This window comes from Salvia splendens, chromosome 8, assembly GCF_004379255.2.
Source record: "Salvia splendens isolate huo1 chromosome 8, SspV2, whole genome shotgun sequence".
NCBI classification, from domain to species: Eukaryota; Viridiplantae; Streptophyta; class Magnoliopsida; order Lamiales; family Lamiaceae; genus Salvia; species Salvia splendens.
In genome coordinates, this window is record NC_056039.1 from 4,270,233 (window position 1) to 4,294,558 (window position 24,326).

Below are 24,326 nucleotides of genomic sequence, written 5' to 3' on the forward strand. Positions count from 1 at the left end.
CTTATCCTCAAATCCTCACTACACTGTCATCCCAAGAATGGCTTTAAGTGTCGATATATATATTTATATGTTACCATCCGAATGTTTCAAGTCATACAAACATGAGCGATACAACCTTTGTGCACAAAAATGAAAATTTAGCTATTCTAAGTTTCTCGGCATAAAAAATGATTTGAACCATGTGTCAAAATGATTTGCTTCATAAGAATTGGCCTAATGGGATGAAATACTCAATACCAATAATTAAAACTAAAATATTTACTGTAATATGGAATTTTATAAAATACTTTTTCCTTTTATAGAAATATACCAAATTTCCTTCTTCATTCATCCTATTAAAATAATTCAGATTTATTTATAGAAATATTTTCTACTTATACGTTACTTTATCATTTAAGACCTCCACCGCCATATACTAGTAATATTTTAACTTTTTTTCCTCCATCACTCTTTTGCTTTGCTCATGCAGCCTGTCTCGAAATAGCCTATTTCTAGAATATAAGGATTGAATACACTACATGAATGTCAGCAAAATGAGGTATTCTCAGACAAAGGGTCTAATCTGAACAAAAATCTTAAAATCCACCCCACATTAATGGTAACGTGGAGAAGCCGGATTGGCTCCTAAACCGAGCGACGTGTAGGTTAAACGACCAAGCGATTGTTGCCGGACAAAACCGCCTTTATCATAGGATAGGATGCGTTATTCCTTAAACGGCTCGGCTGAGGCTCTCCTCTTCTCTCGTCCAAGCCGTTGGCAAAAACCGCTTTGGGTATATGCTGGCTCCAATTTCGCTCCCCTTTTTCCTCCTTCATTCATCACTCCCTCTCACTCTCTCTCTCTCTCTCTCTCTCTCTCTCTCTCTCTCTCCCCCTCCCTCTCCCTCTCTGTCGAAAAAGAAAAAGAGAACAGAAGAATTTTCTTTCTCTCTCTTTCACTGCAGCTATACTAGTACTTCACCACACATATTAACACGCACATGCGTACGTATATTCACCCAGCCTCAGAGCCACACAATTTGCTTTATTTCTTCTTCTTGTTTGTAGCTTTTTGATCAACAACTACGTTTTCTCACTTCAATTTCTAGCTCTCTCCCCGGACTTCAATGCTTTCTGATTTTTCGGTGTTGTATCTTGAGAATTAAGTGAGAACAGAGGTAAAATTCAGCAGTCGTCTACTATTTTGTTTCAGATTTTTATGCTACTCTGAATAATTTTGCGAGTATAACCTGTTTTGAAAGCTATGTATGTGTTGTGGAGGAAATTTTTTGTGGTGAATGGATTGTATGTTTGTTTATCTCTATTCCTCTCACTTTAATTTTGAACATCTGGTCTTGGATTTGTGTTTCTTCTAGTTCAAACTGAAGTAGGGTTTTAGTGTTTAATGTGGAAATTGAAATTTCTGTTGTACTTATGTATTATGATGAATAAAGATCATAAGCTTTCCTTTGTTCTTGCATATTACTGTTAGTTTTGGTGAATTTTTGTTAGGGCTTTTGAGTTTCTTTTTGTTCATTCATTTTCTTTTGATGGAAATCTGAAGGTAGAAGTACGTCCTTGCGAGCATGTCTAAACAAGTTATGCAGTCAATGAATGATAGCACAGGGAAGAGTAGGGAAACTATGCAATCTTATCAGCCTGGTTGGATGGCTCATTGGATGAGGACGCCAAGTAATGCAACGAAAGATCAACACCGAGATGACGGTGCTTCTGGTGGTAAGGATACCGACCTTTTATCTAGGGGCGATCATATGAAAATGGAGGCTTCTAGGTCTGCCAGGTATCCTCGAACAATGGGGGGTGATGCTGAAAGTTGTAGAATTAGTTCAAAAGGATTGGGTGCTGGGGAATCTTGCAGTGCTAAAATAAAAAATGGCAACCCTGACGATGCAAGAAGGCTAAGCATTGATCACAGCCTTGGCTATGACGAAGCTAGTAGCTGTAAGGGTGGAGTTCAGTTATCTTCCGGAGCTCTAGCTGCAGAGGGAAAATCCTCAAGAGAGTATCGTTTCATCAGTGAAGGCGTTTCGAAGAAACCTGTTGAGTGGTTGAAATCACATGTCTCTGTCAATGAAAGAAGTTCTTCTACTTCAACTCCTTCTCAGGAAAGATTTGTTGGACCTCCAACACATACATCGCCATATCATGACGTTGAAAGATACAAGTTAGACAAAGGGAAAGCTGTTATGGGACCGTCTATAAGCAGACCTGCCATTGTTCCCAATACTCAAGTTCCAGATATAATCGGGCAAGAACACAGCCAGAAGCACTCTCAGCCAGCAGATGTAATTTGGGATAACCAGCATAGGTTGAAACCTGGTCAAGGCTGGTTCCAAAGGATGCAGCATATTACCTCATTTCCTTCAAACCAATGCATTGCTCCAGAGAAGAATGAACAGAAGGCGGCACGCTATGACTGCTACCCATTCCAGAATCTTCAAAGCGGTGTTCATGCGACAATGAGAATATGCACTACTGTGGACTCTATAGAAGCCACACCTGAAGGTTTTCCTATCTTTTCTCAGACAACCCGCAGTCTGTTAATCACAAAAGAGAATGATGTCAATGTATCTGAAGAAACTGGTGCTTTTAGAAGGTTAATTGCTCCAATTAATGGAAACTCATCTAATGATCCATTCCCTGATCAAGCGAATAGCGGGGTGAAGCTTCAACCAATTAGTTCATCCAACAGTGAAGGGCATGGAAATGTTGGGGATATTGGTGTTGGAACTTCTAAGGCTGCTTCAAAGAATGAATCATCAGCTGAAACAGACACCTTGGTTGTGGACAATTTTAAGGAGGAGAGACCGAATTCCGGTACGTATTCACACTTTTTGTCTCAAGATTTACTCTAATTGTTTATATTTTGTTTGTAAGTAACCTTATTATTAATGTTATTATTTTCAATCAGTGTAGGTTATTATAATTATGTTTTGAACTTTTGACATATACAGTAACATTCAGAAGGCGCATATACACCATTGCTGTTTATAATCATGTCTGAAAGTTGATGTGGTATTTGAATGTAGCATCATATATTTAAGAAAGTTGTTTTACATTTTGAGAATACAGTCTTTTTATTAAGCCGTTTCTCTTTTCCTTGCTGTAGGTGTGAATTCTATGCAGTCAACCAAGGTAATATTTGCAATAAAGAATTTTTTGTAGTGCATTTTAACTCTCCAGCATAAATTACCTAGTTTAGATTAATCTTTCATCCAGTGAACTATTTTATGCCTATTTTGCAGCATGTCTATTGTTCTGAAATTCTGTGATATTTGCATTTTCGGTGTTCAATCCTGGAGAGCTCTACTTCTTAGAACACTAGATCATCGGCCAGCAGTCAATCATGGGGATTTTTCAATGCATATATTCGTAATTCTCACTGATTCAACTTGATACTGGTGTAGGATATACTCCCAGCCACTCTAAGTTCTGAATAGCACAGACAATTTGAATAATTCATGTGTTCCTGTCAAAACAACTGATGAGGGGAAATTTGTGTCTTCCTGTGACTCTTGTTTACTTTTGGAGAACAAATTATAGTGCTTTCTTTTGGTTGTTGAATACTATGTGATATAGTCGACAGTCCTAATTTCAGTTGTTGCTAGAGTATCCTGGTAGTATGTTAATCACTGCTAATTAAAAATTCTGTAAGGGGGTGATTATCTTGCATGAATTGAATGATCAATGATTTCTATTCTCTCCCTGCACCAGCTCAGCTCAGCTCAGCTCATCCTCAATGCCACCTTTATTACCTTTGTAGCATAAGATTCTATGGTTGTCGTTTTACCTGGTGACTAAAAATATTGTTGAATGATAAGGTGTAGGTGAGTGTGTGATAATACCCTCACCACGTCTAGTAAGCTAGATTCTTTATTGCCTAGCATGTGGTCTTGACTTGCACTTACCTGTTCTAGAGTAAGGTTATAATTTGTAAGTTGCCTTACAGGATCAGAGAAAATTTATTATCTGCCTATCTGGTGATTTAGTATATTGCAAGATTATATCCCGGGATTAAATATATAGTGCGTTTGGTTCATGAGATAACTCAATCGTAGATGGATAATCATGAGATAGCCAAACCCCCCTGACTAAAATAATCCGACAACTCAATCCTAGATCACATTTTGATATTATTTTATCTTGCAAACCGAACACCACCCTAATATGTAAATTATTAGTGATCATATACATTAGTTGAGAATATAGGTTCTGCTTCAGTTAAATTAATGTCTTGGTTTGAAAGTTTGAAACTGAAAAAAATCAATATGATGACAAACGTGGTGATGTATTTTGTTTAAAATTGGGAAACAAACGCATTTTCGGTGTTTAATATGTAGAAGAGTCCCAATCCTTTTTTGTATGGGTTTGAAGACCAAATTTATTGGTAGTTTAACTCATACATTGATTAATGCATCTTCCGCATATGAGCTTGAAACAGAAATAGCTTTGCTCTGGCTTTCTGCAAGTTTAGTTCTTGTTTTTTTCTTAGACATGTTTCTACTCCAATCCAAATATTCTTTCTATCCTATTTTTTTAAGTCTTGTATATACAGTTACATGTGGTGCAAATTAACATTATGGATGAATTTCCAGATTCCCAAATCTGACAATAACCTATCACCATGGGTCAATGCTGCTTCCTCAAGAGAGCTTCGACGTCGCTGGGCAAGCTCTGGGCTACCGCCAGTTGCAAGTTCATCAGAGGACGTCCCTACTCCCTCAAGAACTCAGAGTTTGGAGATGGACATGCCACTGTTCCAAGCAGAGCAGCCTGAACCGAAATCTACTCCAAGTTCCAGATGGGTCAAACGTCTCAGGAACTCGTCCGATTGCTCTAGTCGAGGCACAAAGACCTTGAACTTGGCTGAAAGTTTATCTCATGAAAAAAAGAGAGCTTTTTTCAGAAGTATAATTAACAAAGGCATCGTCAGCTCAGAGCCAACTCCAAAAGAGCACCATGGGAAAGAAATACTGTTGTCCGGTGGAAGTGGAAACTCCTTAAAGGAAGATGAGCCCTTGTCACCGAACCTACCAAGTAAGAGCAAGGAGCTGTTGCTTTCACATGTTTGGATAAAAAGGTGGCTCTGTAACGGGTCGCAAGCTCCCCAAGAGAAACCTGAAACACGAGTAGTTTGTGAGCCACAAGTTCTGAAATCATCAGCGGATGACCTCCAAAAGAAGCAGTTCCCTAGCATTGCAGCTATAGCAGTGATGGGGAAGTCTATGGCTGGTTTACATTCGTGCGAGATACAGAAGAGGGGTTCTTTGACTGTTTGGAAGACAAACACTACCTAGAAGGATGCCAACCACGTTTGCTTCTTGGAGGTCTATCTACTTGGTTCCTTCGATCAAAAGGAGTGATGACAGCAGCTAAACACAGCATTGTTTCTTGACTACCAATGGTCATTGGAATGCATTTCTGCTGCCTCTTCCTCAAGTTGTAAGTATGCATCTCAACTAAGTGGAGTCAGTCTTCTTTAGCACGTGAATTACACTTATGTATGGGAGGATTGATGAGCAATGTGGTTGTATCAAAATGGAGAGGTAATTGTGAGACTTGCCTCATTGCTGTTTAGACTTGAAACATATGGTTTTACTAATAAGAGATTTTGCTTATTAAGCTTGGTCTCTCTCTCCCACATTGTATTGCATCGTACCGTATCTTATACAGAGAGACTGAACATGGAGTTTGATACATTGGCATAGTTTTATGAGACTGTTAAAGACATGCGATGAGGGAGTGACGAGTCAGGTCATTGTTGTGTTTACACAATAACGATACGACCCAATAAATCAATACACAAAACCCACTTACTTCATTCAAACACGATAGCAATATGATGGGTCTGTTGAGTAGCTATGTTACTAAATAATGAAAGTTATCAAGCGATAAGAATTACTCTCTGATAAAATTGAGTCCTATTCAAGTTCAATTGTCATTACCCAGAGTTAACACGAAATAGTCCAATCTTTACTTTATTTTTGGCAAAAAAAATTATTCTCTTTTCCAGTTTATTCTTTATCCAATTAACCTTACAAAAAGGAGTTGACGCAAGTTAATCAAATAAAAAATTATTCTCTTTTATACTTTATTCCTTATCCAATTAAGGATAACTAGGGAAAAGGGAGTAATAAAAATAAGAGAATGATCCAATAATAATTCAACATGATTACAATTTCACATGACACAATAGAGTTATTAATCAATATCAAATTAAATTAACCATTCAATATAAATATAGAAAATCCCACACCCGCATAGGAGGGGGAGCAATACCAAAAACATGAAATAACAGCAAATGAGAAACATCACTCTGAAAGAATTCAACAATTCTATGCTCAGTAACATTAAGTAAACAATAGACTCTCCAAGCTTAATATCTCTTTCCGAGTTCAAAACACAGCATAAAACGAAACAGAAATCTAATTGGACAAAAGCCATCTGATGCCATGACACTACACCTAGGTGTTGGTTGCCCTGGTGTAAATCTGCTGGCTTGCATGAGCAGAGACCATTCTGATCAAACCTCTTGCCATCAATTCTCTGATGGCCTTCCTTGCAAGGGATCCACTAATCTGTTGCATCAACAATAGCAGCAAGTAATCAATAAAGATAATCCAACCATCTAGAAAAGATAGCAATAACTGTGGTACATCAGTTAAACCTACATTGAAAACATTAAACCAAAAAGAAAAAAGAAACAGAAAGCATTGTATAAAAAGCAATCAGAATATATCCTCATGGTAAAATCATAATCAAGTGATTAAATATGCCTTCCTTAATGAATTTGGATCAGATACAATCAATTCGATTGGCCTAACCTATCAATTAAGCAATTAACAAGATATGCTATGGCATTCCAGTAAATGTGGCTTGAAAAATCTTCAGATGTTATGGATGGCAGATAGCTAACAGGCATGATTAACAACAAACCAACAAATACTAGAAAACTTTAATTTCTAACTAATTACATATTAATACAAAATCACAAAAGTACCCTTCCATATCAGAGATACTGATCTATTCTACCATTATCAAGCAAAAAAGTCAACAAGAACATACTGATCTAATCTACTAGGCATATAAACGATATGAATTAATTACCCTGAGACGATCTGAGAGAACGGAGGGGGTGATGAGCTTGTACTTGGGGGCCTCCGTCAGCAGCTTGTCGTACGTACCCTTGTCGAACAAAACCATGTTGTTCACCTTTTCCTTTTGCTTTCCCTTGCTCCACTTCTGCATTAATTACAATTGCCACAACAATGGCACCAAATCAGATATCCATTCCAAACGAAGTCATACCAAATCAAATTAGCATTCAAACGAACACGTCGATTAGATTGGCTATTACCTTCTTCTTTTGCTTGCCTCCGCCGGACTTCGCTGGCTTCGATGACGGCGGGGGAGCCTTATCCTTCTTCGGCGCCTGCAAATCTCACAAATAAAAGACTGAATTAGTGATCGGCGCGAACGAAATTCAGTGCAGGTGAGAGAGGAGCGAGGTTGAGAGCGGCGGAGACGTACCATGGCTGAGGTTGTTCCGCGGCGGATTATTGACGAGAGGCGAGTGCGGATTTCGCTATGGGGGAAAAGGTTAGGGTTTTACTACTATTTGTAGCACCAAAACCATCACTTCGTTTCCAACACGGCTTAATGGGTTTCCCTTTACCAACCCATTATTCCTATACTTTAATGGGTTTTTCTTTACCAGCCATTATTTCTAACATTGCTTAATGGGCTACATGGGCTTTTCTTTACCGCCAAAATTATGAGTTGAAGACTCTTAAAGAGTCAAAGGAACACAATCAGATAGAAGTGCGAGCCCAACCATTCTTTTTGGATTGTGGTTTAGGGCTATTTTATTAGCCCAGTTTGCCCTTTTGATCTGTCAGATTAAATTGACATTTTGAATTAGATAAAACAGTTAAAAAAATTGGCAAGCTCATGAGCCGTTCAAGATCTATACAAAATATAAAAGTGTCAGTTCGGACAACAAATTCATATGCAAAAATATACTAATCTTATCATTTGTGCTATTTTTTCATAAGAAAAGTTTGGACCATGTATAATTGTACATGTAAAGAAATGTTACATGATAATGCATTAGATAGTATATCTTGACCATGACACTTGGGCCTTGGTGTTTTGGGTAGTTGGGCGAAACGGAACAATGAAGTGAGTCGAAACATTCGCATTCATGGCCCAACATGACGGACCCACACCACCCCTCGACTAATATGTTAGGGCATCCACAATGGAGCGCCCTATGCTCCGCCACATCAGCATTTCATCCTCCTACCCTTCCACCTGCAGTGGGATACCCTATAAGTCGCCCTATAGTCCGCCCTAAGTATTTTATTTATTTGAATATTTAAAACACTACAAAAATTGAAAAAAAAAGCTTCATTTCATTAAAATTCAAACATTACACTACGAAATAAAAAAACTACAAATTCTCAACAGCGGTTATGGTCCCAAACTTCTTCAATCATGTCGTTCATGAGCTGAGCATGTTCTTGTTGGTTGCGCATTGAGGCATGTCTAGATAGAACCTCATTGAAGCCCATCGGTAATCCTCGAACGTGGGGCGGGGCCGCCGTGCTGGAGCTAGATCCACCTTCATCATCGCCCCAATCGGTGACTCGTCACCTTCGTGTTCGACTATCATGTTATGCAAGATGATGCACGCATACATGACATCGGCGATGACGTCCTTGTACCAGAACCGCGCCGGCCCCACCGTGGTTGCTCGTCAAAATAGTCTGCGAACAGAGGTAGGTGAGCTACGCCGTGCTCGCGGTGGACAAACGACCGACGTCGAATCGGACGTGGGATCTGCACCGCCTGGGCCTGCTCCGCCGCTTCGCGTTCCATTTCGGCCAAGCATTCCGCCGCAGCCTCATGAACGCAATCGAATAAGATCCGAGTCAAGGCCCGAGTAATGCCCTCTGAGGTACCCCAGTCGTCGTCGGGTCTAATTTTTTTTAGTGAGAAAGATTGAGAGTGAAATATTGGTGTGTGGGGAAAGTGAGAGATGGGAGAGAATTGTTGGTGTGGGAAATGGAAGAGAAATGGGGGTTTAAATAGATAAAAATTTTGAAAAAAAAAATTTTTAAAAAGGAAAACGTGTGGTATCGTCCGCGTGACCCGCAGTGGGCGGACGATACCGTAGACGATGCGTGTTCTGACGCCATCGTCCGCGGACGATGTATAGGGCGCGGACGATGCATCGGGCATCGTCCGCATGGCTACAGTGGCTGACGATAGCCCACACGATGCATCGGGCGGGACGATGGGCGGACTATCGTCCGGCCCACTGTGGATGCTCTTAGGTTAAATTGATACTTTGATCTAGATAAGACAGTTGAAAATTGGATTGTTCATTGACTACACTATGTATATATATTAGTAACGGAACGGGAAGCGAGCCGAAACACGACCCTTCCCCCATCGCAGCCCAACTTGACGGGCATGTGTCTCATCGTTGATGACGCTTATATTGGTGTTGATTGGAACAATTGAATTTCATTAAACATGATTATCAGTTGTTAAATCAATGCCTTTGGTAAGTAGAGTACTCCATATGTTAGTTTAAATCATTAGCATGATTATACCTATACAAATTACTACTACGGAGTGGAGTAGTACTATTTTATAGTAGTATCTAAAATAAGAAATGAACTACTAATATGCTAATCTTCCCATTCTTGATCCTATAGTCGCGGGAATAGATATTTTTCATTTAAAAATGATCACGGGCCAATCATTATCTATTTCATAGTATAATAATTGGATCCTAGATTTATTATTTATAGAACCAATTGTGAAGATATTTTCTTCCTTACTAAGTAAGAAATTGCCACGTATCTCCTCTTCTTTTGCTGAAAACTCACAGTTAGACCCACAACTAATAATGGTCAACAATTTTGGACACATACTCCTACAATATACAACTCACAAGATAATATGCATGAACAACTTGAATTTTGATGTATTATTATTTCTCTGAAGTTTATTTACTACTTTGAATTTTACATTTTTATCAATAATTTGATTTACAAGGCAGTTTTGTCCATTCATCCCAAAATGAACAGTTTTTTATTTTGCTTAAGTGGATATTTTCATAGATATGTATTAAAATTTATTACTAGTATTTATTTAATCAAGTGCATGAGATCTAGATTGATCATCACTACTTGAAGACCAAAATTAACATTAGTAATCCTTGTACATCGGTGAGTAAAAAAAAACATCAGCTTCCAAAATAATTGTATATGATTTACTTATCAATATATATAATCGAATAGGAATAATGATTTTAGCAATATATATTCAATTAAACTGATGAAATGGCTAAACAAATTATAATTTCTATACTCTATTAAAAACCCTTATTGAACTTTATAATTTAATGGCGGTGGTAAATAGTTTGAGGTCGTTATAAACTTATACTAGTAGTAACATTTTCTTAAACTTAACTCAACATCAATAATCATTTTTTTAATCGTTGGCTCTACTTTAACTAAAAGTAAAAAAAAGAAGAAGTAAAAGTCTACTTTCGGAATGCAAATCTTAATATAAAAAATTTGATTTAGCACATGAACCATGAACGTGGCAATTTATAGGATCTCCCCAGTCTTTATCAGTCATCACTATAATGTGTCAATTACATAATTAAAACCAATTATTGGATCTGTCGCAATCAATCGGAAGCTTATTGTAGTAAAATTTCTTTTTCTTTACAATAATATACTCCATTTAATATAAAAAAATGTTGAAATCATGTATCATTGGCATGTGACTGATGGTCATGGACTTATTTTTCGTTCTCTACAACATTTCAATCAAATATATTAAAATTTTCTTATAAATTACTTTACCTCATTAGTTAATAATGTAATATTTCAATCTCAAGATCATCACATGTATCCATGGATGAAACATAGGAAATAAATGATCAGTTTCGAGCGCGTTAAACATAGTGATAATCAAGGAATCATTAATATGTACACTTGGACAATTAGAATATAGTTTTGAGCCTATCCATCTAGGACTTGAAAGATATCTAGATAAATGTATATTATGTTTCTTTAGGCTACTTTTGTCTATAAAAAATATCTTAATTGGTATTGAATGACACAAATTTTATGGAAATTCTGTAAAGTAAAAAATAAATCAAAAGAAAAGTGATTCGAATATTGTTATTTAATCATAAATAGATAGAGATAAATTCCGAAGGACAACTCAAAATAAAAAACAAGATTATTTTATGTAGATAAGACAATTTGTTTCTATATGCAATTATATTACTAATAGAAATTTTTATCTATATAAGTTATAACAATGCTTCATTTTATGACATGTAGATATTAATATAAAAAATAATACAAATTAAATTCGAATTTATATACCAAAGCAAGTTTTTCCATAATCAAAACGAGCACTACACAAAACTAGAGGTAGACCCACCATGCATGAAGCAAAAGTAAAAGTAGGAAAAATAATCAAAACCACTACCAACTGATTAAAGTAAATTCAGAAGATAAAGAAACAAATTCTACACACTCATTTATTTTCCTCTCCCTATAAATATCACCACTCACCCCATTTTCCCATTACTCACAAAAAAAGCAATTCATTTATCCCTAATCCAAATAGATCACTCATTAGAAGACAAAAATAAGCGAAGAAATCCAATTATAATCTGTAGAGAAATGGATTCAATCAAGTTCGAGAACATAAAAATGGAGAAATCAAACGCGATTTCAAGGTATCGCCGCGTTGAGCGAATCACGACTTTGTTTCGGAGCTTCTCGTCGTCGCGATCGTCGTCACTAGGTTTTCCACGGCGCTGCCGCTGAATCTATCAGTGGAGTATGTCCGAGAAATCTCCGCCGCTCTGATCAGTCCCCGATTCGTTTTCCTCGTCGGAAACGCGATCGTCCTTATCCTGTTTTTCAAATCGGGCGGATTTTCGGCAAGGGATGGGGAGGCCATCGCCGATTTCTACGACGAGTACGTCGAGAAATGCCGGAGGAATGAGGAGAAGAAGGTTTTCAATGATTGCAGAGTGATTTCTACGAAGAATATGTGCAGGAGCAGCTCCGAGAAGCTGGTGGTGCATGGCGGCAAGCGCCGCCGCGAGCTGACGCGAAGCAAGACGGAGGACTGCCGGAGCCGGCGGAAGGCGGAGGAGATGAGTAACGAAGAGTTCCGGCGAACGGTGGAGGCGTTTATCGCCCGGCAGCAGAGGTTTTTGAGGGAAGCAGATTGAAATTTGAAATCTTTTTTTTGAAGGGATTTTTTGACCCTTTAGTGGATTAAAATAGGTAAATACTGTTTGACCATGAAAATACATGTGTATATATATATGTAGATGGATTGGGATCACAAATTCATCATATTTAATCTAGGTGAAGTTGGAGTGTATATTCCATGTATGTTCCACATGTTAATGACAATGAATATTACAAATGTTTATGAAGTTTATCAAATCGAACATCATTGATTCACTAATATTTTAAACTTAATTTTCTATAATTCACCGAGTTTAGTCAAATACTCCATATAATTTCGCTATTGCAAACAATTTTATAACCATAATAAACCCATAAAAGAGAATCATCTATAATTCACAGAGTTTAATCAAATTTTGGATGTCTAATGTCTCTTGTACTTGTTAAAAAAATTAAATAACAGATCATTAAAATTATTTCAAAATTTTGCAATTGTCTCGCAACATTTTTTCCGGCAAATATGAGCTAAGTTGGCGCACACATGTCAAATTATAGTGATGTGGAGAAGGTCGTGGACAAGCTTAAATAATTTCCTCTTTTTATCATTGTCTTTAACAAACACTGCATTCCCTCCTTGTTGCTACTTGAGCACCGCCTCCATCAAGACATCTTCATCCACCAACTCGGCTTCAATTTTCCACAAATTTGATAGGATGGACAATTGCGAATTTTTGAAACTTTGTGATTTAAATTTTTAAAGGTGTGAAACAATCAACAATTGACATATTCTTCATTATTTGATAGGTAGTTAGTTAACTCTAAAAAAACAAGTTAATTTCCGGAAAGGCAAAGGGCCAACCATATCCATTGCATCTTTTTGCAGCTGTTCTTCAATGGTACAATAAAGCAGAGAAAAAAAAAGAGAGAATAGCATAAAAATGTCACATAAATATCAGTACGACTGTAATATGCTCATTTACTGGTTCGTGAATTTTAATACAAATTCCAGAATAAACAAACACTTTACTTCCTTTTTATCAGTACGACTCTAATATCACAGCCTAATTGTCTGCTAGTAGTACTTTACAAACTACACCTTTTTTTATCTTTTTGGTTATCCAGTCAAATGAACATACACTTTACTTCCTTCACGAATCAAAACAATACAGTATGAAAGAATCACGCATTCATCGTGTCAAACAGTGTTTGTGAGAATAATGAGATGCTCAATGCGTACTGGAAACAAAAGTCGATATTTATTCAGCCAACACAAGATTCTGAAATACAAAGAGAGATACAGACAGCGAGCAGATGATAAATTTGATCAGCTAGCAAGGTACTTACCTACTCGATGTGGAAACAATGGGCAGACACCAGAAGTAATCTAAAGACCCTCAAATAATCTTAAATGGTCTTCGAATGTCTCCCCATGTCGGATTTTGGACACTGATCCATCCTCTTCAACCTAGAAAATTAGCTCAATTTCAGTGTCTGGATTATGAGTCATTCCAATGTGGAAGTATAATGAGAGGGGTGTGTTTGATTTTATACAAGACCGACTTTAAGTTTTCTAGTTTAGGGGCAATTCAGTTTAGAATGAGTGCAAGTGAAAATACGAACCCAGTATTCTGGAGGTCGCATTTTGAGATTGTAAGTGGAAGCCATGCTCATGCAGTAAGCACCGGCATCATGAACTACCAATCCAGCACCCTACAAGCCAAGAATGGAACTGAGTGAGACGAGAGGTGATTGGTATGGCCATATCATGTACGAAGATATATCAATCTACCTTCGTTGGCGTGGGAAGTTCCCTATCCTTTCCCAAGAAATCAGCTGACTCACATACAGGACCCACTATATCAAATGTTGAGACCTCAGCATTCGGAGGTGTAGGTGAAACCAGCTCTATGTGCTGCAGTGACAAGTGAAGCAGGTAAGGGGATATTACGCGAGATGATTAGTCAACCATTAGTGAAAAGTAGTAGTACTATAAGAACAGAGAAAATGTAACAAGATCCGAATATATATATTTGTAAATAGAAGCACTAACTCCACCTGATAAGCTCCATACAAACTAGGCCGAATAAGCTCAGCCATGCTCCCATCAATCACAACGAAATTTTTTGTCCCGTTGGTTTTCACTCCAGTGACGCGATTGACAAAGCAGCAAGTGTTAGCAATGAGTGATCTTCCAGGTTCAATTATGAGATTGAGATTTCTTGAAAGAACCAATTCACGCACCTGTAAAACAAATAATCTTACATATTAGTCAAGTAAATGGCACGGCATTGAATAAATCATCACATGTGGGGGAAAATGAAAAAAGGAAACACAAAGAGGAAATGCACATAGGCAATATAAAAATGAGTTTTATCTACCAGATGTATTGAAAATGCAAGGGTCACAAAATTGAAAACAGACGATCACCAAATGAAAATATGAGTAAGTAAAGAAATACTACTGTCTAATACACGCAGAACAAGAAATGCAATTTATAGGAATCCGAATATTGATAATAGAAGTAACCAATACTTACAGTATCGATGAGGTCTCTTGGAGTCGGAAGGACAGCTCCAGTATGATAATAGTCTATCCCAAGCCCACCTCCAATGTTCAAGTAATCTATTTCAAAACCTTGGGATCGGATCTCATCTATGTAGTTCACCATAAAAACTGCGGCATCTCTAAAAATGTCTACCTGGAGAATCAGTCAACTCGCAAATTACAACACACTAATCCCAAGATATACAAGACAGAAACCCAAGGAGAAAATAACTGTAGACAGAGGTTGCATTCTTGGATAGCATTGCATCAAAATCATGACATTTCAAAGGGCCAAAATAGATATGGAAGACTATTAGCTAGCAGATACAACAGGAACCATATCACCGTCAAATGGCCGGAAGCTACCTTCGTAATAGTAGAACCAAGATGACAGTGGGCCCCAACAAGTTTCAATTCGTTGGGGTGTGCCTTCACAGCATCTAAAAACCACTGCAACTTTTCATTTCTGATACCAAACTTTGAGTTTTTATTTCCCGTTGCAACATAAGGATGGACCTATACAACAGAGCATAGAAGAACAGCTGCAACTTTTCAGCATACGCAAACAATTCAGCATAGAAAAAGTATAAGCTACAACTTTTCCTAATATATGGGGAAGTATTGCATCAAAACTAAAGATTAAGTAAGCTAGAATTAGATTATCATATTGATAATTCACACGAGTGAGCAAAATCACATTGCATCTTGTAGTATAGAAAAACATGTACCAGGACTGGAATCAAGTTTAAAGCATCGATTTTGATGATGTCGGATGTAAAAAATCGATGATTATTTAGGACAAGAAATTAAATTCAAGGTTTCTAGCATTTACGCATTAGGGATACATTGATAATAAGAATCTGGATGAGAAATGAAATTTATAAATTGTGCCATACTTCCCAACTATCTAGTAAGGTAATCCGAAGCAACATATAACCCTGGATGAAACCATCAATACAATTATCATGCCATTAAACTTTTTACATTTTCTTATTCGTATAGCATGAAAATAACTCTAATAATGAAACAATAGCTCAAATGAACAAATGGCTACAAACAACACTTGCAATGTCATATTCATAATTAGATGTCCAAGCATCTGAGTACCTGAGGATCAACATCCGGATTGATACGCAAGAGCACATTAACCTTGTTCCCGGAAATTCTTGCAGCAGCCACAATATTCTCCAAATCAAATTCACTGTCAATGTTCACAAAAACACCTGCTTGGGCAGCCAAGACTAGATCCTCCAAGTTCTTTCCATTCCCATTAAATACACACCTGCGCCACAAACGAAGATATGCTCTAAAACTAGGTATAACAACAAACTAAACAATGCTATACCATACATCGAGTGCAGAAAACGAAATGAAAGTTTAGAGTGATTATACCTTGTCGGATCAAAACCAGCTTGGAGAGCCAACCTAAGCTCATTCCCACTAACCAAAACAGCTCCACACCCCAAACTCTGCAAAAGCTCCAATATCTTGAGATTATTATTGGCCTTAATAGCGTAACCGATGATAGAATTCAAGCCCTCCAGCGCTTCCTTGTAGGCCTCGACATTCCGTTTGATCTGCGGCTTGCTGTACAAGTAGAATGGCCGTTTCTCGGCAACTTCCATCACTTGTTCGACCTTGACGCCCTCGCAGTAGAGGAAGCCATCGCCCGATTTCGTGAAACAGTGCTCCAATTTCTGTGTTTGGGGCTCCGGTGTTGAGAGGATTGCCCTCGGGGGGCGGGCTCTGAGAGATGCTGGAAGGGGCTTGCATTTGAAGGGGGAGATGAGGGCTGTGGCGAAAGGGTTTGAGGAGAGCTTGAGGTGCCTGCCGTGTGGGAGAGCTGGGGGCTGCGAGAGGAGGTTCGAAGCCGCCATTGTTGCGGAAGTGAAAAGTGTCAAGTCCAGTTATTACAGAGATAGATGGTTTCAGGTTTCAACTACCAAATTCTAGGTTTAGCAAAGGCGGCTCAACGTAGGAAAATTAGTCAAAATTGAATTAGATTAATTCAATTATCTAATTCAATTTTAAACATATTAATACAAACCCTAGAAACCGTTACTCATTCACTCTGTAGCTATTGACACTATCTTCAAATTATTAATGTGCAATAATGGTATTTAGTGAAAAATCGATTGATAGTATAATTAGTCACTTAACTTTGTCATTTTTGAAAAACGATTGATAGTATAATTTGTCTTATGTAAAGTGATACTAGTACATTTATATATTTGGAATGTCTCGTTCGAACCAATGTCTTTACAAAATGAAAATATCACTTCATCTATTTCATACATAAACCAATAGTACTGTACTACCTCCGTCTGCCATTAAAAGTCTCATTTGAGTTCGGCATGAGTTTTACGAAGAAAAGTAGGTGAAAAAAAGTTATGTAATATGAGACTCATTTTTATTAGTTTTATACTTCCTTCGTCTCTCAATAACAGTAAAATTTTGTCATTTCAGTCACAGTAAAAGACTAAAAGTCTTATTTCACTTTTACCAGAAACGGTAAGTATGTCTCACATTTCACTGACTCACTACACTCACATTCTATTATAAAACCAATATAAAAAGTGGATCACATATTCCATTAATTTTTTTTTATCTCATTACTCTTTATAGGAGTATTTCTTACAACTCGTACGCGCTCAAAATTTGACTCTTATTGTGGGATGAATGAAGTAATAAAATGTGAGTGAAATAAGTTAATAGAATGTGAAGTTTACCTACCATTTATAGTAAAAATGAATCAAGATTTCTAATGGCGGATGGACAAACTATAATGGTAAATTAGGACTCCTAATATTAGATATTGGGAGTATAAAATTCCATATTATAAAAGAAATAGGACGGAAGGAGCAGCATTTGTGTTACCATAGATTTACTTTCACCAAATTAACTTGTTCAGACGAAATTGACACTCCATAAACAAAATTGTGTGAAAAATGTGTTCTGCCATTCTGGTATATGAAATTCTACATCCAATAAAAAGCACACTGAATAGAAAACTCCATTCTTGACGAACTCATCATTTCTATATGGAGTTATATAAAAATTTATTGAATTATAAATATATTTCCATTATGATTAGAAGATAAACATCGGAAAAAATAAAAATTGAAAAATAATGCAAAGTTTAGCAGTTGTACTGAAGTGGGCCGGCACAATATGCTCAAATGGCCCAATATATATTGGGAAAGTCGACTTAGGAATATGTTGAGTCCATTTAATATACAAAATCCGAAAATCATGCTGCGTAAGCAATCAGTAGTCAACATACTCAACAGAAAAATCATACTACTTCTATATTGTAATATACTTAATAATTAAAACCAATGTTTTAAAAACCGGACCGGCCAGCGAACCGGTGTCGTTACTGGTTCACTGGTTCAACCGGTTCACTGGTCGAACCATTGGTTGAACCGTAATACTGTTTATACATATATATTTATTTATTTAGTTATAAGTAATAAAATTTAATTACATGTTTTATCAATAAATATTATAGTATTATACTTTTAATTGTATTATTATAGAAAACAAGTCTTATATTAGTGTATTAGAATATTTAATGACGTTAAGTTTGAATACAATAATAAACTATAATACACAATATTAAAAACTAGTATTAAAGTCTATGTATAATTATAAACTCCTATATTGTAAAATATAGTGATTGTAAAAATATAATTAAAATATAAGAAATATATTATAATTAACAATTTCTTAAAAGAATATAGAATTAAAATGAATTATCTTAAAAGAATATAAAATTAAAATGAATTATCCTAAAAGAATACAAAACTAATATGAATTATTAGTTTTGGTGGAAAAAGAATTTCAGATTTAATGTATAAGGATAATTAATGTTCATAATATTTCAAAATGATCATGTGGTGGAGTGGTAAAGAAGTTGATATTTAGAGATGAGGTCATGTGTTCAAGTCTTAGCAACAACAAATTTTAAAAAAAAATTTTTTTGAAAAATTGAACAAAATTTTAAAAAAAAAAATTCTGAAAAATTGAAAAACCGGTTTCCGGTTCGCGGTTGGACCGGTCTGACCGGCCGGTTCCACCGGTTCGCGGCGGTTCAATGTGCTAGTGGTTTTTAGGGGTGAACCGGACCGGACTGCCTACCGGTTCGCGGTTGAACCGGTCGAACCGGCCGGTCCGGTCCGGTTTTTAAAACATTGATTAAAACCATGGCAACCACAAAGAAATAAAAATTGGGAGGGAGGGAGTGTGTGAATATCAGAATATCGATTGTTGGTGGGGGTGGTTACACTTCTCAAAAATTAGTGGAGCACCACTAATAATTAGTAGTGATCCCCCTCAACTAAACTAAAACGGGTCTACACTTGGAAATTTTCTATAGTATTATATAGAGGAGTAATATATAGAAAAGCACAAAATAAACTGCTGTTTAAGTTTAGAGAGGAATTTAATATTTATTTCATTTTCTTACTATGATTTCACACTCTAATAGTAGTATAAATTCCGAAAAGAGTGTGTATTGGGGTTGGGAGGCTAAGTGATTAATTAAGTTGCAAACTCAAAAATAGGGTAAAATCAAGTCCTATTAAAATATTTTAAATGCATCATCACTTCTTATATTGACCGGCTTATTCACCTACACAATTCGACTTCGACCACGCCGAATTTAATTCAAGGGAAAATCAAACGTGTGGAAAATTCACTAAAGGCATAACTTTAAGATATTTTCGACCAATATTTAAGTTTGTGGGAAACTAATTTTATTAAAAAAATAAATTTTGGGACCACTAGTGAGACTATATTTTACATTAAGCTTTAACAAAATAATAATATCCACACCCTCGATAAATAATCAGGAGTCGACAAAATAATAAATGAGTCAAGATTCTAGTCCGCCAGCTTAGAACTATTCACATACACAGTGAATTATATTGACAATATTCTCCATGCAATCGCCGGCGTGCCTCTGTGTGTGTGTGTGTGTGTGTGTTCAGGCGAGGCGAAGAATAGATATATTCAACAGTAATAGCTAATAAATCCATCGATAGAGGTAATCCGAATCCGAGACCGAGTCGATATTTCCATTGATATTTTATGCATTATCTACCAATATACGGATGGATTCGAGCTACATCAATGGCAGGCTAGGTCGAACTATATTATATATTAAATTAAAAGGGGAAGGGGAAATAGCGAATAATGGGGAGCCACTGATTTTATGCGGGATTGAAAGAATAATGGGGTGCCTTTGACTCATAATCAGGTAGCTGATCATGATCACCATGATCATGATATTAAAATTCCCCAATTGATTGTTTATTATTGGCCCTCCATATTTTAGGCCATTGGTATAATAGGCTCCTTCTCTTCCACCGCTCCCTATCTATCTATTTCTCTCTCTTCTCTCCAAAGCATTCTTCGAAGTTGAAATCTTTCTCATATTCTTGGTGGGTATAGTTTATCTTCTACCAGAAGGTCTGCATTCGAATTGTATTCATCAATTTGGGGTTAATAGCGTAATTGTGGATTGGAATGATAAATTGCTTGTTTCTGCTGAATTTTTTGTTAAATTCATTGGAAATTTGCTTGCAGGTAAACTGCATGTTCGTGATTGTTACAGTGGTCAAACTTGCGAGCTGCAGTCATGAGTGGCGACATTCCTGGGGCTGTTGAACGCCCATTCAGGCCAAGTCAGTCCATATTCTTTGTATATGTTTCATAATTTGATTGGTTTTGTGTAGTTATTGAGGCACAATTGTTTGGATTTTGAGGTTTATCTTGACAATGAGTTATATGTTTTGTAAGGTTGATTGATGTATTACTGATATTAAATGATAAGAAACATGAATTGTACGGAATCATGGATAGTTTTGTTTATCAACATGATTAGTCAAAATGTGTTGAATATGAAAGAGTGGATGAAATGGATAGAAATGATGGTTCGTAGCTAGAGGTTGGTGATGCAGTGTTGGTGTAAATTCAAAAGTTGTTTGAAGCACAAGTTGTTTGGACTTTTTGTGTTTTGGGTTTATCTTTCAAGTTATCTTGGCAATGAATTATATGTTGTGTATGGCTAATGTATTACTGATATCATGAATTTTATGGAACCTTGAATATTTTTGTTTATCACCATGATTAATTGAATATGAAAGAGTGGGTGAAATGGATAAAAATTATGGTTCTTAGCTATAGGTTGGTGATGCGGAGTTGTTGGTGTGAATTCTGTGGCAGGTCTTGAGAAAATCGACACAGATATAGTGGAGGATGAGAGGAAAAAGAAGCATGGGTCTTTTAAGAAGGCAGCTATCAGCGCCTCTTCCAAATTCAGGCACTCTTTAACCAAAAAGGGACGGCGTAACAGCAGAGTTATGTCCGTTGTCTTTGAGGACGAGCGTGATGCTGAGGAGTTGCAAGCTGTGGACGCTTTGCGTCAGGCTCTTATCTTGGAGGAACTGCTCCCTGCTAAACATGATGACTATCATATGCTGCTGAGGTAACTTGATCAGTCACTGCAATCCCCTGAATTACAGAGGTAGTAGTCCTTAATCATGGCGTTTGATGAAACAGGTTTTTGAAGGCCAGGAAATTTGATATTGAGAAAACAAAGCAAATGTGGGCTGACATGATTCAGTGGAGGAAAGACTTTGGTTCAGACAACATCATGGAGGTATATCTATATATATTGTAGTAGTAGTAATTAGATATGGAGAAACCCTAATCTTAAACTGCTAAATGATGATGATGGTATGTAGGAGTTTGACTTCAAGGAGAGAGATGAGGTTGTAAAATACTATCCACAAGGGCATCACGGTGTTGACAAAGATGGGAGGCCGATTTACATTGAGAAGCTCGGTCAAGTTGATTCGACCAAGCTCCTGCAGGTCACGACCTTGGATCGCTACCTCAAATACCATGTTCAGGAGTTCGAGAGGACCTTCATTGACAAGTTCCCGGCCTGCTCCATCGCAGCCAAAAAGCACATCGATCAGAGCACGACCATTTTGGATGTTCAAGGAGTGGTATGTAAGGGTATCTTTCATAGTTAAATTTCTTGATATGATTGGATAGGATTTTCATATATAACTGAATTTCTGCAATGAATAATGAGTTCCTTTTGATATAAAATTATGTACTATTAATCTTATTTATCACTACTTTGCTTCACATTATATAGATCAGACTATTCAACACCAAAATATGTGGTTGTTCAGTTTTACAAAGAACATGAAAGATAACATGTGTGTAATGATCATAGCTCTCTTGTGAGAAAGTCATTCGATTTCTTACAAAAGTCAAATTTTGGTTTTTAGGGACTGACAAGTTTCAATAAGGCTGCTAGGGAACTCATTCAGAGCCTTCAAAGTGTTGATGGTAATAACTACCCTGAGGTAATTGCTTCTTTTTTCCTCTTCAATAACCCTTTCATTTTCATTTTCTTGAAGTTGATGGTATTTTGAAATCTGATTTTTCTTTTTCCTTCAGACCCTGTGCCGCATGTACATAATCAACGCAGGATCTGGATTCAGGCTCTTGTGGAATACCGTTAAATCATTCCTTGATCCAAAGACCACGTCCAAGATCCATGTGAGCTGCCTTTACTCTTTAGTACAACATGGTACACTATGCTCGAGTTTCACTAACCCGTCGTTGTGTTTCACATAACCAGGTTTTGGGTAACAAATACCAGAGCAAGCTTCTTGAGATCATTGATGAAAGGTGAAGTTACCTTGATATTGTGAACAATATTCTGAGTTCTGTTTTCCATTAGAATTCGGTTACTTTCAATTTTCTGCAGTTCTGATGTCATAGTATCCGTGCTTGATTTTGTATCAGTGAGCTACCGGAGTTCTTGGGCGGTAAATGCACCTGTGCAGATAAAGGTGGTTGCATGGTCTCTGATAAGGGCCCTTGGAATGACCCCGACATAATCAAGGTTTCTCTAAATTCACTGAGCTCCAAACGTTGCATTGTTGTCCTTGTATTTTGTTTCATTCCAACTAGTGAATTCCTAAAACAATATATATCGTCTTTTGTTTGCAAGATGGTCCGAAACAATGAGCATAAATGGACAAACAAAATTGTCCTCTCACCTGTCAATGAATCCCCGAGAGCTGATAATGATGATATTGCAAATTCAAAAGTCTCTCTTGCACATGAAGAAGTAAGTTGGATTAAAGATGATGCAGAATTTGCTTTAGACATTAATTAGCCTTCAAGTCAGGGCTTGTTTTTACCATTTCAGCTGCTCTATTTGTCTCATATTATTATCATCCTCCAGGTGACCAAGCAACCACCAAGTGCATATGAGACTGCTAAAGATGAACCCATGATTGACAAGCCCGTTACAACTATTGTACGAACAAAAGAGAAACAAGTCAACTTCGCTCGTCCTAAAGGTACAAAATCACCCTTGCTCGAGTTAGAACGTCACTTATGTTTGTCGTTTTGGTATTTCCATGTAATGTTTGATTCATGATTGTTTATTTTGTCTTCTTTTCCAGCTTCTTCAGCAGATTGTTTCCCTGGAAAACATGATTCCAAGCCTTCTGATAGAATCAGCAACCATCTCTTGAATGGAGTAATGACTATCGTGATGGGAGTCGTGACTATGGTTCGTATGACACGAACCATGCCAAGGAGACTCACAGATGCCACCCTCTACTCTTCCTCCATGTACAGTGACAGTCACACCAACAACTCGCCCAGCCAAGCCGTCTCAAATGAGGATTACTTCATCATGATGAAACGCATGAACGAGCTAGAGGAAAAAGTGATCATCCTAAGCAAAAGGCCAACTATGCCGCCTGAAAAGGAGGAGATGCTGAACAATGCCTTGCAACGTATCAACATGCTGGAGCAAGAGTTATCTAATACCAAAAAGGTAATAAAAGTCAATCTTTGCCCACAATAGCCTTTGCAATATTGAATCGTGTAAACCAAAAATGTTGATGTTTTGTCAGTCTTTGGAGGATACTCTGGTTCAACAACAGGAACTCGTTGCCTTCATGGAAAAGAAGAAGAAGAAAAAGAAGAGATTCTTCGCTTTCTAAAGTGCAGAATTTCTATATGCTTTGATTATTTTCAGAGATGGTGATGTGCTGCATCAAACACCATTTCCCATCATTCATAAAAGTTGTGTTTTTCAGAATCTGTTGAAATCTTATGTAAACTGTAAATAGCCTTCTTTGCTGTTTGTGTTGGAATTCTACATAACCGTTTGTAGGCCGAGAATTTCATTGATGACCCGAGCATTCTCCGCTCTTACTTACAGCACGACGGGGGCCAAAAGGAAATTGAAAATTTCCAAGATTTCATGCATCCTACCAAGAATATATATAGAAAGATTTTCATATTCAAATTTTATATATTTGCTACATTTATTTTTTTAATATTGTTATGAAAGTCCTCCAGACATTACTTGCTACATCTCTTCTCTAATATTTTCATATATTTGCTACGTCTATTTTTAATATTTTGTTATGAAAGTCTTCCAGATATTACTTGCTACTCATCTATTCTCTGATATTTTCAAATATTTTGCTA

The 24,326-nt window shown here is 36.9% G+C and overlaps 5 protein-coding genes across 9 annotated transcripts; 3 read left to right on the forward strand and 2 right to left on the reverse strand.

The window, feature by feature from the left end:
- The first annotated feature begins 705 nt into the window (after positions 1 to 705).
- On the forward strand, positions 706 to 5,622 carry LOC121744376. 2 transcript variants are annotated; one of them, XM_042137893.1, is made up of 4 exons: positions 706 to 1,157; positions 1,544 to 2,817; positions 3,110 to 3,135; positions 4,596 to 5,622. In XM_042137893.1, exons 2-4 carry the CDS (start codon positions 1,566 to 1,568, stop codon positions 5,295 to 5,297), a joined length of 1,980 nt encoding a protein of 659 aa, XP_041993827.1. In that variant the 5' UTR covers positions 706 to 1,157; positions 1,544 to 1,565; the 3' UTR covers positions 5,298 to 5,622. The 2 variants fall into 2 exon arrangements, with proteins under 2 accessions (XP_041993827.1, XP_041993828.1); XM_042137894.1 differs by having other exon boundaries at positions 1,548 to 2,817.
- Positions 5,623 to 6,292: 670 nt separating this feature from the next.
- Positions 6,293 to 7,675, reverse strand: LOC121742942 (40S ribosomal protein S25-2). Its single transcript, XM_042136089.1, has 4 exons — positions 7,531 to 7,675; positions 7,358 to 7,432; positions 7,108 to 7,242; positions 6,293 to 6,578 (listed from the first exon to the last, which is right to left on the reverse strand). The coding sequence occupies exons 1-4, from the start codon at positions 7,531 to 7,533 to the stop codon at positions 6,465 to 6,467; spliced, it is 327 nt and encodes a 108-aa protein (XP_041992023.1). The 5' UTR covers positions 7,534 to 7,675; the 3' UTR covers positions 6,293 to 6,464.
- A 4,045-nt stretch (positions 7,676 to 11,720) lies between these two features.
- Positions 11,721 to 12,280, forward strand: LOC121744676. Its single transcript, XM_042138261.1, has 2 exons — positions 11,721 to 11,776; positions 11,845 to 12,280. Exons 1-2 carry the CDS (start codon positions 11,721 to 11,723, stop codon positions 12,278 to 12,280), a joined length of 492 nt encoding a protein of 163 aa, XP_041994195.1.
- A 1,196-nt stretch (positions 12,281 to 13,476) lies between these two features.
- LOC121745157 (diaminopimelate decarboxylase 1, chloroplastic-like) lies at positions 13,477 to 16,752 on the reverse strand. Its single transcript, XM_042138956.1, has 8 exons — positions 16,179 to 16,752; positions 15,894 to 16,068; positions 15,153 to 15,302; positions 14,779 to 14,940; positions 14,298 to 14,483; positions 14,032 to 14,154; positions 13,863 to 13,952; positions 13,477 to 13,707 (listed from the first exon to the last, which is right to left on the reverse strand). The coding sequence occupies exons 1-8, from the start codon at positions 16,661 to 16,663 to the stop codon at positions 13,627 to 13,629; spliced, it is 1,452 nt and encodes a 483-aa protein (XP_041994890.1). The 5' UTR covers positions 16,664 to 16,752; the 3' UTR covers positions 13,477 to 13,626.
- A 2,884-nt stretch (positions 16,753 to 19,636) lies between these two features.
- On the forward strand, positions 19,637 to 24,187 carry LOC121746240 (phosphatidylinositol/phosphatidylcholine transfer protein SFH12-like). 4 transcript variants are annotated; one of them, XM_042140176.1, is made up of 13 exons: positions 19,637 to 19,833; positions 20,376 to 20,473; positions 21,015 to 21,276; positions 21,351 to 21,450; positions 21,536 to 21,802; positions 22,094 to 22,171; positions 22,266 to 22,367; positions 22,450 to 22,499; positions 22,617 to 22,716; positions 22,825 to 22,944; positions 23,062 to 23,179; positions 23,285 to 23,664; positions 23,744 to 24,187. In XM_042140176.1, the coding sequence occupies exons 2-13, from the start codon at positions 20,428 to 20,430 to the stop codon at positions 23,831 to 23,833; spliced, it is 1,713 nt and encodes a 570-aa protein (XP_041996110.1). In that variant the 5' UTR covers positions 19,637 to 19,833; positions 20,376 to 20,427; the 3' UTR covers positions 23,834 to 24,187. The 4 variants fall into 4 exon arrangements, with proteins under 4 accessions (XP_041996110.1, XP_041996113.1, XP_041996111.1 ...); XM_042140179.1 differs by lacking the exon at positions 19,637 to 19,833 and adding an exon at positions 19,960 to 20,046; XM_042140177.1 differs by lacking the exon at positions 19,637 to 19,833 and adding an exon at positions 20,131 to 20,258.
- Positions 24,188 to 24,326: the final 139 nt, after the last annotated feature.

Bases quoted from the DNA above. Each gene is read 5' to 3' on its own strand.
- LOC121742942 (XM_042136089.1), bottom strand. The intron at 7,243-7,357 runs GTAATAGCCAAT...TAATTAATGCAG, and splicing joins GAGGCAAGCAAAAGAAGAAG to AAGTGGAGCAAGGGAAAGCA. The intron at 6,579-7,107 runs GTAATTAATTCA...TTGATGCAACAG, and splicing joins TTCTCTCAGATCGTCTCAGG to ATTAGTGGATCCCTTGCAAG.
- LOC121744676 (XM_042138261.1), top strand. From the start codon at position 11,721: ATGGATTCAATCAAGTTCGAGAACATAAAAATGGAGAAATCAAACGCG. The intron at 11,777-11,844 runs GTATCGCCGCGT...CGTCGTCACTAG, and splicing joins AAATCAAACGCGATTTCAAG to GTTTTCCACGGCGCTGCCGC.
- LOC121746240 (XM_042140176.1), top strand. From the start codon at position 20,428: ATGAGTGGCGACATTCCTGGGGCTGTTGAACGCCCATTCAGGCCAA. The intron at 22,368-22,449 runs GTGAGCTGCCTT...TCACATAACCAG, and splicing joins AGACCACGTCCAAGATCCAT to GTTTTGGGTAACAAATACCA. The intron at 22,717-22,824 runs GTTTCTCTAAAT...TTTGTTTGCAAG, and splicing joins ATGACCCCGACATAATCAAG to ATGGTCCGAAACAATGAGCA.
- LOC121745157 (XM_042138956.1), bottom strand. From the start codon at position 16,663: ATGGCGGCTTCGAACCTCCTCTCGCAGCCCCCAGCTCTCCCACACGGC. The intron at 15,303-15,893 runs GTACTCAGATGC...TCTGTTGTATAG, and splicing joins ATCCGGATGTTGATCCTCAG to GTCCATCCTTATGTTGCAAC. The intron at 14,941-15,152 runs GTAGCTTCCGGC...CTGATTCTCCAG, and splicing joins TTGGTTCTACTATTACGAAG to GTAGACATTTTTAGAGATGC.
- LOC121744376 (XM_042137893.1), top strand. From the start codon at position 1,566: ATGTCTAAACAAGTTATGCAGTCAATGAATGATAGCACAGGGAAGAGT. The intron at 2,818-3,109 runs GTACGTATTCAC...TCCTTGCTGTAG, and splicing joins GGAGGAGAGACCGAATTCCG to GTGTGAATTCTATGCAGTCA. The intron at 3,136-4,595 runs GTAATATTTGCA...ATGAATTTCCAG, and splicing joins ATTCTATGCAGTCAACCAAG to ATTCCCAAATCTGACAATAA.